The sequence below is a fragment of the Rhipicephalus sanguineus genome, chromosome 3 (genome assembly GCF_013339695.2).
Source record: "Rhipicephalus sanguineus isolate Rsan-2018 chromosome 3, BIME_Rsan_1.4, whole genome shotgun sequence".
In the NCBI taxonomy this organism is placed as follows: domain Eukaryota; kingdom Metazoa; phylum Arthropoda; class Arachnida; order Ixodida; family Ixodidae; genus Rhipicephalus; species Rhipicephalus sanguineus.
The window spans coordinates 163,048,906-163,067,723 of NC_051178.1; the positions used below are offsets into that span (position 1 = coordinate 163,048,906).

The 18,818-nt window shown below is 46.3% G+C and overlaps 1 protein-coding gene across 1 annotated transcript; it reads right to left on the bottom strand.

The window, feature by feature from the left end:
* Nucleotides 1-2,647: 2,647 nt before the first annotated feature.
* On the bottom strand, nucleotides 2,648-18,699 carry LOC119387615 (uncharacterized). The gene is given in 10 exon segments (XM_037655055.2): nucleotides 2,648-3,961; nucleotides 4,878-4,974; nucleotides 10,293-10,484; nucleotides 13,892-14,006; nucleotides 14,009-14,099; nucleotides 14,183-14,224; nucleotides 14,334-14,385; nucleotides 17,790-17,926; nucleotides 18,041-18,173; nucleotides 18,318-18,699. Coding segments are annotated over 10 exon segments (1,944 nt in total). The 5' UTR covers nucleotides 18,353-18,699; the 3' UTR covers nucleotides 2,648-2,911.
* Between the last annotated feature and the right edge of the window lie 119 nt (nucleotides 18,700-18,818).

The window sequence follows — 18,818 nt, forward strand, 5'->3', positions numbered from 1 at the left end:
GTTTTATATTGTTTTGTCACAATTATGATTGATATTAGTCTATTGTTAAACCTGATGTTTCGATTTTACACGGTGTTGTGCCGTCGCACGGACGCCAAACAGACGGACAATGCCTCGGCCTTAAGTGCTTCGCCCCTAAAAATCACCGCCCAAGCACTCCGTACATATGGTTAACCAGCGAAGCTGAAGCGTGCGGCCCCAGTGTTAAGCAGTGGGTTAATCTCGACGTTGTGTTGAAGCCTTTCCAATTATTGGCATGGTTTGAATGGCCAAATCCGCTGGTCTTTGAGGATGTTGAGGATGACGTCGAAGAGCTTGTTGACGTACGCCTCAGGATCATTAAACAGATTTAGTTGAGCGTCCGCAACAGCTTTACGGACGCAGCCTGCCATAGGAAATGGCTGGCAGCTTGCGTCCACAGAGCTGCTGCGGACGCCCAACTAAATCAATCTATTGTTTCAAAGTTTTACGCGTTCGAGGAACGCCGTCTCCTGCTCGAACCGGCGTTTCGTGTCGTCGTCGTGTACCCTGATGCGTACGAGCAGCTCCATTAGGCGGTCCCAGTGAACTTTGGGGGCAGACAAAGTTGGAAATGCCGTTGGCTTGCGAGTTGCGTTGTCACTGCGAACGCCTCCTTCTTGCGATCCTGCCAGCAGTGGACCATGTTTGGGCAGACGCAGGGCCACTAGTCGTTCCTCGACGACATTGAGTCTGGGCAAATGTGAAGGCATCGGTTGGTAAACGCGGCTGTTAACGGTGCTTAAATTTGGCATACTAGCTGCCTTTGATTAGCGATTCCTTGCATGCCTCACAGACCCGAAACTGACCGACATCAGGAGCAGCTGGGGAGTCACCGCGTCAGTACCTCCATGGCATTGTTCCGTTGTTGTTGAGATCGGACCCCGTCGGTCGTAACCACGTTGTCGAACCACAGGCGGTCGCAGACGCCGCAGCCGAAGTGCCGCTCAAGAAACTCCCGCCGAAAGCGGGCGTTGGCCCCGGCGAACGCGTTGCACCATTGCCATGTTGACGCTACTCCGTGCTACTCTGCCGGCACTGCCACCTCCGCCAAGCATCCGCCCGCCATTGCGCGCGTGCTTGGGTCCGACGGAGAGACGTCACTGACGGCGCAGCAATGGCGCGCGCGCTTGGGTGCGACGTAGAGAACGTAACTAACGGCGCAGCCAATGGAGACCATTATCGAAACATGTGGCGAACGGTTTTTCGTTTCGCCTAGCGCATTGCCGTTTGTGTTCTGCGATTCATATTCTGAATCATTCTAGAAAAAAAAAATCTTGACATCACAATGCCTTGTGAATCGTCCGTTTCACCCGCGCCATCATCAGCGTAAACTAGCCCAACTCCGAACCTTTGTATATACGCCCCAATATAAGTAAGCTTCACCTCAGTGCAACTGTGCATTGCTTTTGCAATACATTTGTGTACTGCGGTGAAACACCTTGCACGGATTTTGCATTATGAAGCATGCACTCAAGCATGTGAAAATAACTACATTGCTGCGAAGCATGCTAAGACTGGATGGTTTGCCAAGACTTACCGGAACCAGTCGGGTATTTTGTTGTTTTCCTCCTTTACAATGTGATCCTAGGTATAGGAGACCACCAAAGGACCTGGTATAGCTTGCTTGCGCCCCTCCACCCCCGCTCCACCCCTTTCCAGAAGAAATGTCTGGCTACACCACTAAAGAGAACACACGGGTGGTAAACGACAAATAAGATCGTGCACAAAACGCCAAGCCAAACAAGAAGACTAGTCACGCCAGACATGCTGCTCAAATGGAAATCTTTACAGGCGCATTCGTCACAATTTTTTCTTATCGGTAAAAATAGACTATGTTAAGACAAAATCTCTCATTTTCTAAAACGTTCGCTGCACCATAATCGGAGCAAATACTACACTCAAACCTCATTATAACTAACTCGCACCTGAGACGAAAATAAGTTCACTATATCTGAAAAATCGTAAGAAACATATTTGTAACACTATGACCCCCAAGCCTATTCCCTTATTTCGTTATAACCGGTAATTCGCTATATCGAAGTATGTTATGTCAAGGTTTGTGTGTGTGCAATACTTCATTAGGTTTAAAAAAGATGGAAGCTTTACCTTCATCTCTCCTACTTTTGAACATTTTCATGAAGTTTAAATGAATCCACCAGCTATCATAACTCTTAGATATCTCACCTTTTCTGCAACCTATCTAATTAACAAAAGGATGCATGGTGTCACAAGAAAACAGGCAGGAGCAAGGAGCTGCTGGCATAAGAGTTGGCAGAATTGAAAATCAAGAGACACTAACCGCACTGGAGATTAAAAAAAATTTTTTTTCTTGTCTTCGACTCAATGCTACAACCATCTCGTGCATGCACATTTGTTGTATATTCTTCAGAGTCGCCACCTGTTCATTCCTATTCCCTCTTACTTCAGTTTTCGTGTGTTACGACCAAGAAGGTTATAACCTCCTTGGCTACCACAATCTAATCCACAGTCCTCAGCCAACATGTGCTGCAAGAAATCCTACTCATCTAAGTAACTGTAAGCAACATTTTAGGTTGAACAGACTTCCAAAACTGTAGAACACTGTGATGTAAAACAACTTACATGCCAAGATTTGCACCAATCACATCATGAAACATTGCTTTATTGCCAGTGAATATATGTACAGAGATGGTTCCATGCTTTATGAAAGGTAGAAATAAGTTATACACAATCTCTCTTGAGTAAATAAAGGTTGCCCCTTTTGGAGCTCTACAAGTGCACACTTCACAGGTTCAAAAGGTAACAAGGAATTCATTACATCAACCCACCACATCTGTGCAAGTTCTATTTCTAACCAAATTGCACCCAACCAATTTTAAATTACTTGCACAACACCTTCACACTACATGCATTACAAACGCATCGCCAAAGGTTCTGTCTCAACGGTATGTACATTGTCCGAACACAAATCTTCAGCATCACCTGCACCACACAATATGGCTGTCTTATCTTCTGCAGTGTGGCTACTTTTCGACTGTTCTTCATTAATCGCACGAGACACAAACTCCAAAAAACTGTCATTACTGTCGGGATGTGATGCTTCGTCGCACTGTGTCCTTGATGCGGTCCGCTCGGGAACAACCCCACTCACAACATCGGTCCATGAATACTCCGCCGTGGAGCTGTCGCTGAATAACTCCTCCGAAGCCTTGTCGAAAACTTCACTCATGTTGCAGACAATGTCTCCGGCATTCTTAACGGGTGTGGATGACAGATGACTGTCCCTAACACTGAGGCCAACCAAGAGGTAGTTAGCTGTTCCATTGAGTTCGGATGAGAAGCTGGGTGGTACACATTCGTTTCTAGTGTTCTCCATGTCACTGCAGCACAAAATTGCACGGGCGTCTTTCTTTACGATAGCCTGCGTCTCAAAGTCGGAAAATGTTGCCGGCCTTTTCATAAGACGTGAGCCGCTTTCACTTTTCTTTTTGTCCCCGGCATTACAACGTAAAAGCGTACGGCTGTCTTTCTTTACGACGGCCTGCGTCTCAAAGTTGGAAAAGGTTGCGGGCTTTTTCCTTGGACGTGGGCTACCGGTCATCGACGTCTCTTCCAAATTTTCATCAGTGGGGCTAGATTCCTTGCGAACGACTTTCAGATGCCTGAGGGCAGAGATGGTACCTGAAAATCCAGACTGCTTGACTACACCGAGATGGCCCTTCTTGACAGATAGCGCCTGAGGAGGAGAAGACCAGGGCTGACCTGCAGTGAGACCGAGTATGTTTTCTTCGTTGTCAGAAGTCGACGGGACACCTGTCAGCCAGTCCTGACCATTTATCTCTGACAAAGGATGAGGTGCACGACTCGGCAAGTTGCAGGGCAGAGTAGAAATGATGTCACTGACGACGCTAAAGTTGTTTGAATTTTTCATAAACTTCTGGTGCTTCTCCGATTCCAAGTGCTGCGATATCACAGAAAACAAAGAAAACAAGAACAATATATTAGGAGTGTGCGAATATTCGAAATTTCGAATATTTTTCTAATAGTGTTCGCTATTCGATTCGATTTGCACTGGAAATTTACTATTCGAGCTTCCCAAAAACAAATACAGTCAACGTCCGATTGGAAGTGGTCCCTAGATTTTCAATATGCTTCACCTCATCACACCCCAGTATTGCGGCAAAGCTGCCTTTCAAGCTCCGCTACGGTCGCTAATGTATTAACTCAAGAAAACGCTGGTTCCAACTTGGAGATGAAAGATGTGGCAAAGGTGGGGGCTCAATTAATGCTGTTTTGGACCAGAAATTTGGGCAGGAAGTCCGAAAAATCGGAAGCCGAAGCTTTTTAGCATCCAAAATTTCAGATGTTCTTATATATCGGCGTGTATGAGGCAGATTTGGAACTCCGGACTTGAAGGGAGCACACCTTCGTCCGCCACATCAGTTGAGCTTCCACAGAAGGTGAAAGAGGAGGAGAGGCTGAGGAAATGGCATCTTTACCTATCACGTGTAAAGTGTGTCGGCAACACTTTGGTTGCACTAAATCATGTACATAAATACAATTCGGCCTCTACATTGCCTCATTCTTGATATGACTACAATGAAACACCACCCCGCCAGCGCTTCATCACCCTAGGGAAAAGAAACACTTTCATGTTGCTATCTCATAAGAATATGCTTAGGAATCCTCTAACTTTTTTTTCTGCAATTTCACTTCGAAGTATTTGAAAAATATTCGATTCAATTCGCACTCACACTTCAATAATCAAATTCGCTTCGCACCCAAAATTTTGCAATTCGCACAGCTCTACAAATATGCAATGAAGCACTCCTGAAAGTTTACTCAAAGAACAGAAAAAATGAATAAACGAAGCTCACTTTCTCCAGGCAGATATAGGAACACCCACAGATTTCACAATTTAGTTTCTTCTGTTCAGTGACCTTGACCCGGGGTGCTGCTTTTGACGTACCTGGCCTGTAGGTGGAAAAAAAAAAGAAGCTCGTAGTTACAATGTTGGAAGAAAAGAAACCCAAAACCATACAGTTGGCTCCTTTGTAGCCACCACATACAATGCAAGGTCTAGTACTAAACTCAGTGCTTAGAAGGATATGCTTAAAAGGATTTATGTACCGTAACAGATTGGCATTAGATGTACACTTGAACACAGCTCTTGAATGACGTTTCAAATTGCCAGTTAACCAACTAATCTATAGGCTGTCAGAAAGTTATTTTGATAATTCAGTGCTGCCACGCAACAGTAGTTGCCCGTAAAAAAATTCAATATAGCATTATTTTTAATGAATGTAGAAAAGAACGAGTTTAAGGATTTCCATCCATAGTAAAGTAAACATCTATATAGACTATCTGACTCTTTACAGGCAGATGGTTTGAAACTTGACAGCATTGAAACAGTGTGTTAGATCTTGGCCCTATCTGGTCAACAATTGTCCAGTATTCTTAAGAACGCAATTCAACCATAACATGTTTTTGCAATATGTATAAGAGCTCAAATAGATTTTATACATGCAGTGTACAATGCACGTCCTTGGTTAACAATTGACATCATGGACTTATTGAGAATTGACTCTGAAACATGTGGTGCTGCTCTTAGTGAACCCCTGTCCCCCCAAGGCCCTGCAAAGCAAAAAAGAAAACTTGGCTAGTAACAAGGCCCTGTTATGTTTGGTGGCGCATGGCACAGGTAGGTGAAACTTAGTGTATTTACTAAAGGAATTGCGCTACTTGTGTTACTAGCTTCTACCTGGCACAGCAAGAGCCCACATAGTGGCAGTGTTGACGCCGCTAGGTAGAAAGCAAAGAAACATGCATTGGATTCTTCTCTCCCATGAAGATTCTGATACACAATGCAACAAGTAGCTCTTAAGTCAACCAAAGTCACAACTGCTGTAGTAGGCCAACACCATGTTACTGCTGAAGCTAATATTTATATATGGGTGATACCATGCCAAGTGGCACTGGTGTTCCAGTGACTACCGTGTTTACTCGCGTAATGAACTCACTCGCATAATGAACCCACCCCCCACTTTGGACCTCTGAAAAAAAAAAAAAAAAACAAACAATTTTTATTGTGTGTATATGCTGATTTGATTTTGGTTTGATTGATAATGTCGTTGAAGATCGAAACAACGTTAAATCACGCCATTACCGTATTTACTCGAATCTAACGCGCACCTTTTTTCCGGGAAAACGAGTCCAAAAATCGCATGCGCGTTAGAATCGAGTACCAAAAAAAAAAAAAAGAATCTCGGTTATCGTATTGCCATCGACATTTCAAAATGGCCGCCTCCTACGCGCCTTGGCCATTTCTGCCATTTTTTCAGTTTGTACGTGTGCTGAGGAGATTGTCATCCCGTACTGCGTTCACATCGACGGCATGGAAGTGCCGACTCCAAATACTCGACTAGTGTACCACAATGCCGCATTTAAAAGAATAGTTATTACATGTGCAGAGAGACGGACGGAAATCGGGCCGCATCGCGGTCGTTCGGAGTTCCCGAAACGTGCGTGCGAGACCGGCGCAAACAGAAGCAGAAGATTTTTTACAGCAAAGCTTCACGAAAAATTTTCTGTGGACAAAAGCAGGGCCGGTTTCCCGAAATCAAAGAGTGTTGACAGCGACGAAGACTAATCCATTACGCGAGTCGTATCCCCGCCGTAGTGGTGACAGTTTTAGCGGCAAGGCCCGCTTTTTGACTTTGTGTTTTACTTTTTTGAAACTTTAGTTCTTTAAAACCCAAATACTTGTTCTTCTGAATGTGCGAAGTTTGACTCCTACGGACTTTTTTTGTTCTTTTCTCTCACGAAAAATGGGTGCGCGTTACAATCGAGGGCGCGGTAGAATTGAGTAAATACGGTATATCTCAAAACGACGTCACTACAAAAGTTAAAAATATCGCTTAACACAGCAAGCAGCACGAACGCAGACAAGAGTCAAAATTTTGCACCTTTTTTCGCGCCTTTTTTGCAGCCGAGCGCCATCTGTCAAACGCACAAGAAACCTTATTGCTTATAGCGCACGTGGTGAACTTATAGCAAGTGGTGAACTTTCTTGGACACCTTTTGTGTTGCTGCGTAGGAAACGATGGGCCGGTACACGAGCTATACGGCTGGTTTTAAGCTCAACGTGGTGGAACACGCGCTGGAGCATGGTAACCGTGCTGCTGGACGCCACTTCAGCATCGATCCTGTGCGCGTAAGCTACTGGAGAAAACAAGAAGAGGCGCTCTGGGCTACCCAAAAGGATCGTCGAGCATTTCACGGGCCGAAACAAGGGAAGTTTCCGCTTGTGGAGAGCAAAGTGCTCGATTATGTGAAAAGGCTCCGTAGCGAGGGGTGCGCCGTGTCCCATGAAATGATTTAAACCTGCGCGCAGGCCACAGCCAGGAAACAGGGTGTTCCTGCCACTGAATTCAAGGCCAGCAGCGGTTGGACAAGATTTATGAGCCGAAATGGGCTGTGCTTTAGGAGGCGTACTACGTTATGCCAGCGGCTGCCGGCCGACTGTGAACAAAAGGTGCAAGACTTTCACCATTTTGTGATACAGATTCGCCAGCAAAAGGCGTTCCTACTGTCTCAAATTGGGAACGCCGATCAAACCCCGCTCAACTTTGATATGCCGCGAAGCAGCACAGTGGAAGTGAAAGGTGCCAAAAGTGTTCACGTGAAGATAACCGGCGCCGAGAAGCAGCGGTGCACAGTTATGTTGGCGATTACAGCTGACGGCAGGAAGCTGCCCCCGTTCATCGTCTTCAAGAGGAAGACGCTTCACAAAAATATGCTTCCCGCCGGCATCCACGTCCGTGCTCAGGAAAAGGGCTGGATGTCGGCGGAGCGGACGTTAGACTGGCTGAAGTCAGTCTGGGGACGACGACCGGGTGCTCTTCTTCTGCCATCGCTGCTCGTCGTCGACAGTTTCCGCGGCCATCTTGAGAAGGGTGTCCGGCGCCGAATGAAGGAAATGCACACAGACATCGCGGTGATCCCCGGTGGCCTGACCTCCGTGCTGCAGCCCCTTGACGTTTCCATTAATAAGCCTTTTAAGGACAACATGCAGCGGCTGTACACGGAGTGAATGGCCGACGGAAACCACGACCTGACTCCTGCCGGTAAAATAAGGAGGCCGTCGATCAAGATGCTGTGCCGCTGGATTCTGGAGGCGTGGAGCCAGATTCCGAGCGATATGATCATCCGGAGCTTCAAGAAGACTGGGATTTCCAATAGCCTGGACGGTACAGAAGACGATGCGCTTTGGTCTGGCGATGACGAGGCGGCAGCAGCCAGCGACATAAGCGAGGAAGACACTGACGGCGATGGAAGCGAGTAGGAGCGCCAAAAAGTGGCCGGTTGGTGTCATCAATAAAGCTTTTTTTTTTCTCGCATACATTGCGTGCAAACGCTTACTTTTTAAAGAGTGAAGCATAATTATCGTATTTCTGAACACCGTCATGTGAAATTTCAACTTTTATACCTACCGCAATTTTTTTTTTCCGCGTAATGAACCCTCCCCCCAAATTTGCATCAACGTTTCTGAAAAAAAAAAAAAAAAGTGGGTTCATTACGCGAGTATATACGGTATCTCAGATTCTCCTAAAAAAACAAATGGGTGCAATGTATTTAATGAAGGGCAGAGAAATTTCCCAAAATATTGTACTGAAAAAAATTTTTTGATCATATATGGCACTTTTGAGGTTTGCTGCTTTGTCTGAAACGTAGCACAGCAAAAGAAATTAATATAAAATTTGTTTTTAGGCAGAGCAAAAGAGAAGTTTGCCTGTAGATCATTTGCTAATTGGTCTTTATTATGCAGTATGGTTTACTATAGGCAAATGTGGCACAAATTACTTTCTGTGGGTCAACTTTTCACAAAATTTTGTCAAAATGAAAATATTTTACTGAAAAAAATACTGCAGATTTGGTTACTGCTATTAATAAGCTGCACTGTTCTAGACACGCACTCCGTTGTAAAAAAACTTCCACGCCAATACACAAAAAGATGTAGCAAACATGGTGAAATTCTGGTTTTGGTCTACTTTCAGTTGTCATTTTTGTATAGAGGTGTTCCTAGCAAAAATATGAACTATAGCGCATTAGATAGGGTTGTCAATTGACAGTCTATTTTTGTCATTATGTCATTTTAATCTTAACACTAGGAGAGAACCTTTTAATGTCGGGAAAAAAGAAATTGCTTTCGAAAAAGACCCTATCAAGCATCATGTCAGCGAGATGTCAAATTGCATGGCAGAAGCATAGAATTGTACCAGACAGTCCACTACGTGAATTGCCCAATAAGTGGGTGGTTTAAACCTGCCCACTCATTATAAAGGGCTCAGCCATAATTCATCACCATCAACCACGGCATCAACAAAGCGTGCAGCTGCGTAGGTCCACACACTGCCTCACATATGCATGGTGCATCCTTCGCTACTTCGCAAAATAGTGTTGATTCATGGCATAGTATAGGTACTTTGCAACTGTACTGGCAGTAGGCATTCTAGGATAGTTTGAAATGGGCTCTAAGACAGCTCCTCCAGCTCGCACTGCGACTGCTGCCCGTGCCGCGCAGGCTTAGCATTTTTTTCATGTGCTCGTGACTAGTGAAAATGGGCTCTCCCCTCGATGAATTCCCGTTCTCGAAGTTATCCCATAAATATTTTTTATTTTCTTACGGTGCTCTTATAACTGAGTATTATGTGTCCATTTACCCTTCTACTGAACCTCTGTTCTTGTCGTTATCATGCTATCGTCGTCAGACAACCTCCGCATCCTCGGCTTACTTTGCATTACCTACTCGTCCTGTCCATCTGTTTGTGCTGTTAAATCTCAAAAACACTTTGAATTTAGTGGTGTTCTGTGCAACACATGCAATCAAAGAAAGGTGACATTTGTGTAATGTATTCCATAGAGCAGGGCAAGGAATACCGCAGAAAACGAAGCGTGCGTCATGCAAGGAGCAAGCGAGCATGATGGCGATGACGTTACAAGCCTCCTGCTGTCGCAGTAAGCAAATTAGTTCGCAGCTGTCGGAAGCACCAAAGACTGCAAACATTCTAATTATCCAAACCAAACTGGAGAAGACTGGTGTATAAAGGTTGTTGCAAATTGCTCATTAGCTATTTATTCATTGGGCAATGGTTATCGCTCGCCTGACTTCGGAATAGTTAGGATAAAACCTCTGAACCTACTGAAAAATTAATCCCTTCCACAGCTCATATTACCCTGCAACGCGCTGCCTCCCTGTTGGAAACCTGACTGATTTATTTTTTCGCACGTACCTGAGTGGAACACCTTTTAGATGACTGTCATTAACAGGTTCAACAGGCGCCTTGGTCGAAGCAGCAGATTCCTTGGGCAAAGGTGCAGGTTCTTTGGGAGCAGTCTCCTTGGGCTTAGATGCAATCTGTTGGCAACGTTCTGCTGTGACATCTGGCCACTGTTTAAGGCTCCGATAAAGAGGCTTGTACACTCTGAAAGGAAAACAATGACCGGCATGTTTAGAGCTCAATATACTAGTTGCTGTGTAGTGGCCTTGGTTACAATGGTAAGACTGGGAGAAAACAGAACCCCATTATAAGAGGGCAGGAAACTGCTAAAAACATCAGGACAGTTGCCAGAAGCAAGCTGCTGTTAGTCATGGCATGTTAAAGATGTAACAATGTTTCGAATACTTCACTGCAAGCTGATTTGAAGTCTGGAATGAGAGCTGCATCCTACTTCAGTCACTGTGCCTTGTACACCAAGTATAAAGCTCAATCCTGCTTAGAAAATTTTTTCAACGCTGTTCTTCATCTAGTTAGAAGAATATTTCTCCTCTTTAGCCAGGGCAGCCCTTTTTTCCAAAGCATGAAGAAAGGAAGTGTAGAGATTTCAGTTTTTTATAGAAGCATTCACTATAACCCAAAAGAAAGAAGCACTGCGTATTTATTAGGATACGTTAGAATTTGATTTAGAATGTAGACCATGAACAATTCTCGTACCTAGAGACAAAATATTTCCCCATTCTTTGACATTGATGAGCTTCCTAAAGACTCGAGGTTTAAAAAAAAAAATCATGTTGTCATCACACTTGAGAATATGGCAATTTGTAGTTTCAAACACTCGTGAATATCAAACATGCATGAGTTTGATATATAGTGAATATCTTACACGTGTTTGTTCATTGCAACATTATTGATGATTTCTATGACTGATAACCACAGGCTGTCTACGTGTGTAACATTATTTTTTCATGCTCCCATTACCTGATGCCCCTTCTTTGGGTCTGTTAAGAATATTAAATAAATAAAATAAATATCTAAGCTTCGGAGCCCAGTCAAGACCACACAAGCAGCGATCACTTAGTGTGCCTGTGTAGCGTAGCAAAACTTGAGGATTATCTGTGCTTAGTGTTTGTTCCTAACGAATCAAAATTTTAAACACCTTCAGCAGTCATTGAAAGATAATAAACATAACACTACACTGACTGAGTGATCCTCATGTCCCAGAGCAATACTGAAGCTGTGAGAAGCTGTAGCACATGGCTTCAGATTAATTTTGAAGAGTTTTATACTAAATGTGCAGCTATATCTAAGTACAGAACACTTTGGCATTTCACACCCACCAAAATGCAGCGGCCTTAAATCAAACCAGCAACCTCGTTCTTGGCAGAAGGATGCATCAGACAATGTAAAGGACATTTAATTGATAATTCTATCAAGGAATGAAGGGTGGTAGAATGCCTGTGAGTATAATATATAGTGTAACCACTGTACACAGGTTTCTACTTCTGGTTCAAAATTACTGCACTGCCACTTTTTTCATGCACTTTCACGGTACATCCATAAATCATGTCCCCCGTCTCGGTACCAACAGCTTTTGGTTTATGCTGTCATGTTCTTTTAAAAAATCACAGCATATCCACGGGGTGAATGATGATGAGTGGGGCGAAGCTCCGGAGGGAATCATTGGTAAACCGTGAAACTCTTCTGTGAAATTCGCCCAGTACATCATATAAAGAGTGTGAAACACCGTGTATATATTAAACATCAAACTTTTATTGTACTGTTGGTTTACGTGGTCCCTTCATTATCACTGCTTTGTGATCGGTAAAATGCAAGGAAAGTGCCTGCTCCCGAGCGAAACAGAAAGCGCGCCAAGAGCGACCGCGTTCCCCGTTCGCCCTGTGAGAATTAACGGCAAGGCTAGAGGGAAGACACGACACGCGTAGCGTTCCTCTTCGCGTTCCATGACGCGAGGTCGGTAGCATGCCCAACGAAAGCCAACGGAACACAATCGTGCAAGTGCTCCAGCTTCGCGAACAATGCATGGCGTTTACCGCACATAAAGCGTCCCAAAACCAAACATCTTGCTCAAGGTGTGCTTTGCGTTTTTCGTAGAAATATTTTCTTTATCATGTACATTAAGACGAAAATTTGAAAGCTCACTAGAGTATATCGCCCGCAAAGTATGTCTTTTAGTGTGATTAAATCAAGGAACACTGCAATGTCTTGTAAATTATGATATCTAGTGAACTGCTCATCTAGTGAGCAATTCATCAAACTAGAGCTGGCTACATACTACTACTACAGAGGAGGGAACGACCCACACCCTAAGGAGCTTCACCCCTAAAAACGTGCTTCAAATGAACTAAAATGGCTTTGAAAACTTTTGCTAATGACACAATGCTGTATAAGACACAAAGGGCCTTCACACAATGGTGTAGCCACCTCATGTAATGAGGTGTAGTCATGCTCATGTAATGAAAGACAGCAGGGAAATAAATTTCAAGGAGAACTCTCTGTGTGTGCAATTACTCGAGAGTGCCATCACACCACAGATCTGGCCACAAAAGATCCGAACACCCTAGTCAAAATTGCATTGACATCACACTGACTACATCGCTTGTCCAGTGCTGTGTGTGTTTTCATGTCCCGTACCGAATTTGCACTCTGCGCTTTAGCGTTAACATGGACTACAGATCGTAGGAATGAAAGTATGCATTTAGTTTAAACCCAAGTTGGAGTGTTTCATTTATCATCATCACCTATTGTTTGCTTGGGGACACCCTGTTGGGTGAAAAAAAAAGAAAGTAGCATGCAGTTTTCACTTCTACCTTCAATACCACAGACAAAACGAGTAAAGCTTAACTGGGAAACATCTGGGTTACAGCATACAAAAGCTTTAAACAGAGATCATCGACGACATAGTAGAAATGCTGCACGACACATGCATGACAGAGCATGACATGCATGCACTACTAAACACTTGGTGCTGAAAATTTAAATAACCGCCACCAATAAGGTAAGTAAAAGCAAAGAAGGGTGATCGCTAATTACTACATAAATTTTCAACATCTCAAAATTTTGGTGGATCATGCTCAATGGCAATTAAATCGAACAGTGCCTTCCATTCTGCTACAGCTGTAGACAAAAATGAATAATTAAAACGGTTAGTGGTACCATGAAGATGCTGAACTCACACTGAAATGAAAACAATGAGAAGTGCAGGCAAACAGGAGAAGCAGTGCTCCATTTAAATGGAAAACTACGAATAGTATATGCTCTGAAACATGCAGTAGTGTTGCAATGTGGGCTAGTTGATATGGCACTTTTCAATAATATTGTAGAACAAATAAACTGGGTGTGTGCATGTGCATTGCCTGTGTCCCCGTTTACTTGCGCTATAATATTATTCAATGAGGCACAGTAGGGTAATCTGGTATATGTGAGCTAGAGAAGGAAGATCTACGAGTATATGTGAATTTGCTGCGTCCATTCCTAATGATGGAATCATTCTAATGCGACTTGCGAGACCCACCCATATATCACCTATGTATATGTTACATCTCCAAGCGCCCCCAATTCCCAGAACAATGTAAAAGGAAACGAGTACTAACCCCTGCATGTCTTCTACCTTGATAAAAGGTGGCACAAGCTTTTGTGGAGGCTCAGATACTTGTTTCGCTATTGCATTCTCTTTCGCGTGCCTTGCGTTTTCCAGCAGGGCTTTTCCTTGAGCTTCTGGAGCCATGGGAGGAAACTCTTTATGTAACAGACCTCAATCTGCCACTGTCGACACAACTCCAGAACATCTGTAGAGCCAGACTGCAACATCAACAAAAACACAATAATGCAATCATTACATCTCGAAAAGACTGGCGTGATAAATCTGACAGGCAAATACTTACCATATTTTGCATCGCCTTTCGGACAAGAGCTTGTCCTCGCCCCTACAGAGGAGAAAGTGAACGTGAGCTTTCTGCAAAGCTACAGCTAACTGAATGTAGTAGTTTTCCTTTAGTTTATATAACAAACATGGCACTTTATTTTCATGCTTACAGTGCGAAGGCTGCTCTTTGGATCGCCTGACCGCCCTGTTGATGTAGAGGGTCTGAAAAGTAGTTGCAGTAGTAATGTGAGAAAACCTCAAAAAGAGAATGAATAGGCGCAGTTCTTAATGGTGTGGTTCAAGTCTGTTTCCAAGCTTCATGAAACCAGCTGGGATCATGATAAAGCGAGCAGTATCTTGGGGGGCACATAAGGGGCAGTGATCAAAGTTAGAAGAAGGGTGGTGAGTGTGTTGGAGCCACAAGGATACCCAGGGGGCATTCACACCCAAGATCACTTGTCGGTGGTACAGGACAGTCAATCTCAAACAAACACAGCACACAGAGGGCTCGTCAACCCCCTATCCATGAACAGGGCCTGGTTCCAGCTTTGGTGCCTGTCGTGTGCTCGAGGAGCACGAAAGAGAGCGACTCTCCACACGGCTTGCTGGTAACAAAAAGCGTTTATTTCAGAGGCGCCCGGACGCGCCTGCTCTCGGGGTGTAAACCGATCCGCGCACCGGGAGGGCGCGCTGGGCTGTCCGTTGTTTTGTCGTTTACACTACGCGGCGCGTGCGTGTTACAGTACGCGAGGCGCCATGCCACATCTCCCTCTCTTAAGTGACTACACCGTAACGTTCAGGCACAAACACTCTGCGGCCGGAACGGGTGGCGGTTGCTGGAACCCTCGATGTCTCTGCTGCAGCATCGTTGACTGGCTTGGGCAGTGAATTATTGCTGTCGGTTCGCAGCGGGTCACCTCGCTGGGACGAAGCTCCATTGTAGAGGGTAGCTAGCGGTCCCGCGACTGTCGACGGCTCGAAATCTTCGTCGCCAGTGTCGGAGAATAATGAGGAGGGAAGCGGTTGCGCTTTCTTCTGTGAGGCCGGCAATGGGACGAGCATCTTTCTGTTGCGACGCACGTGTCCGCGCTCTGTTTTGACCCAGTAGGAGCGGGGAGTGTCTGCTTGTTGAGTTATCTCCCCCTCGCATTTGAGGTCTCGCACCCAGACACGGGTGTTTGGAGAGAGAGCTGGTAGGTCCTTAGCCGCATGACGACGGTTGAAGTTTCGCCTCTGGCGTTGTTTTGCTTCGAGGTCCCTTTTCGTCACTTGTTTGTTGTCGACGTTTCCGGGAACGAGGAGGGCAGGAAATGCAGGAACTCGAGAGCGTAGCTGGCGTCCCATGAGCAATTTAGCCGGGCTGAAGCCTGTCGGCCCCGGCGTGTCTCTGTAGGACAGCAGGGCGAGGTACGGATCGTCCGCTTTCTCGAGCAGATGTTTCACTGTTTGAACGGCGCGTTCCGCTTCCCCGTTGGCCTGCGGATGAACAGGGCTGCTCGTGGTGTGGTTGAAGCCGTATGCTCTAGCGAATTCTGCGAATGCCGAGCTCGAGAACTGCGGGCCGTTGTCGATACCACTGTCACAGGGATGCCATGACGAGCAAAAATGCTTTTGAGGTGGTTAATGACGGCGTCTGCGGAGGTGGAAGCAAGGAGTGCAATCTCGGGGTACCGTGAGTGATAGTCCACACATATCAGGTAGTTCTTTCCCCGAAGTTGGAATAAGTCGATCCCCACCATCTGCCAAGGAAGCTCTGGTGTAACTGTCGGCAGAAGCGGCTCAGCTCTTTGCGCGGGATTGAGGCGAATTGTGTACGCACCCGGCAGCAGACCCAGACCGTCGGAAAGTTCAGGATATCGTTCCTCAACGCGTTCCATGGCACACAGAAACTTGACGAGTCCCAAGCTTTCGATGGCAGGTAATCCAAGGAGTGGATGCTTCAGCTGCTGCACAACGTAGACGACTTGGTTCGACCTTCGCGACCTCCACGTGATCGTTGCGTCAAATTTTCCGACGACCCGAAGTGCCATTCCGCTCGGTCCTGAGAGGGTTTCGCTTGCTGGCTGGAGATGTTCAGGAATTCCAGCAAACGTAGCCGGGACAACGGAAACTTGGGCACCGGTGTCGATCTTTGCGATCAGTGAATAGCCGTTCAGGTCGACTTCGACAAGCCTTGAGTCGTGCTGAGCGTCGGCTAGATGGTTTACCGCCCCAAGAAACATCGCTGAGGTTCCTTGCTCGAGCGTTGAGATGTCTCTTGACGGAACTTTTCTGCAAACACGAGCGAAATATCCCCTTGTGTTGCACTTTGAGCACTTCTCGGTCTTTGCTGGGCACAGAGAACGAGAATGAGGCGCTCCACCACAGTAGCCGCACGATTGACTATTTGCTTTCGTGGCGTTGTTATGCGGTCGCGGCAGGTTCTTGCCTTTGCTGCGATGATTGTGGGAGACGGCGTCGAGACCGGTGTACTCTGACTTGAAAGACGGTTCCCCGGAGGCCTGAAGGAGCTGCTGCTGCTGCTTGTGCACGGACTCCTTTTGGCGTGCCTTAGCGAGCGCCATGGCGAGTGTGAGGTTAGCGTCCATCTGTAGGGCTTTGCAGAGCTTCTTGTCGCGGAGTCCCAGTACGAAGCAGTCGCGGATGAGGCGATCCCGCAAGTCACCGTAGTCGCACCTGTCTGCCATGTTGTATAGGGCGGTGACGTATTGGTCGACGGTCTCGGAGGGCTCTTGTTCCCGCCGATTGAAGCACGCTGACTCGTACACGTTTCTCGCTTGGACGAAGTGCGAGTCAAAATTCGCCTTGACAAGGTCAAAGTTTTTGCTGTCTTCCGTGGAGAGCGAGAACGTGTTGAAAATTTGTCTCGCTTGGCGACCCATTACGTAGAGCAGAGTTCACACCTGCATTTCACGCTCTTGATGGACGAGACCCGATGCAAAGCGGTAGTCGTCGAACTCGAGGATCCATGCAGGCCACTCGGAGGCTTGATCAAACGTAAATGGCTGAGGAGGCTTTAAAGAGAAGCCTGTCGGCCTGTCGCGGCGTTCGTAGCTGCCGTAGCCGAGTCCGTCATCGTGGCCGTTGGAGACCGTTGAGGACGACGAGAGCGGAGGCTAGAAGAGACGGCAGAAGGATCCCACTTCTGACACCATGTCGTGTGCTCGAGGAGCACGAAAGAGAGCGACTCTCCACACGGCTTGCTGGTAACAAAAAGCGTTTATTTCAGAGGCGCCCGGATGCGCCTGCTCTCGGGGTGTAAACCGATCCGCGCACCGGGAGGGCGCGCTGGGCTGTCCATCGTTTTGTCGTTTACACTACGCGGCGCGTGCGTGTTACAGTAGGCGAGGCGCCATGCCACAGTGCCCCCAGTGCCTCTTCGGTGTCCTGGAGCAGCCACTTAGGATGCTACATTGTGCCACCTTGTTTACCCTTAGAAATAGCACAAGTTTTTCTCTTCTCAGACAGGGCAGAGATAAACCACACCAGTCATAACTTTACCAGACAAGGACGGTCCACCTATTCTAATATAAAGGTAACATAGAAGTCTTGTCCAGTTGTTTATTGTGTGCCGTCTTTTATTGCGTTTATTAAGTTCTGAAGACGAAAGTAAAGGTACTACATACCCGGTAAAAACAGACGGGCTTGTGGATGGGCCGCTGGAATCCACCGAATTCGGCTTCGGCGGTGTCGACGCAGACCTGAGATCCTGCTGATCAGTAATAACGCACGAAACGTCTTTCCCGAAGAATGGCTCCACCCTCTGAAAAAGACGATGGAAAAAAAAAAGAAAACGATGGGTGATCTCGCACGAGACCAATTATTAAAGGATACGGCCGCGTTTAGATGGCTTAGCTTTGCTGGAATAGCGACTTACAGCGCCCAAGCTCGTGAGGTCTTGACTGAGCTGCGATGGGGGTCGGCGGTTCTTGAAGTGGAAATAGAACTTTTTGTTCTCGAGTGGCCTGCTGAACTGACGCTGGCCGTCTGTCTTCTTTTTACTTACAGCACTGCAGAATCGAACGGGAATTTTCTTCAGTTAGGGTGTAAAACTTTGAACAACTTCCACGGTACGATCAAAATGCACGGCGACATCAAAACAAAAACAGAATAAGATAAAAGATAACGCGTAAAACGAAGACGAGCACACTCACAGGAGGTTTCGGCGGGCATCGGTACGTGAAGACATGATGAACTCTGGGTTGGCTGAAGCTTGCCGAGGTTTCACATTGCGATCCCCGTTTATGAGCTGCTATCTCTCAAGGTCAAGGAACGCCCAAATTTTAGCGCACGCACGAGCCATGTTACGTTCGTTCCGAGATACGAGTTTCGCGCCAACGGCTTCCGAATGTTACAATGTTCTGCAATGTTACGCGCCTGCAAATGCGCGATGCAAGTTTTAATCGTCACCGGAAATGTTTCTTTTTTATGTGAAAGCAAGTAACAATAACAACGAGTGGTAGTACAACACACGCGTCACTACTACCTACGTTAGCTTCACCCGCCCTCGGAACCACCGCCTCTGACCGGCGCCCGCGTCCCGCGTTTCGCTTGGTGACGCTACGCATGGTATGGCTTGGCTTGATCTTTGGCGAGGCCGCGGAACATAGTTTGGCTTGAACGGCCATGTCGTGGCTCCGGCAGTATACAAAAGC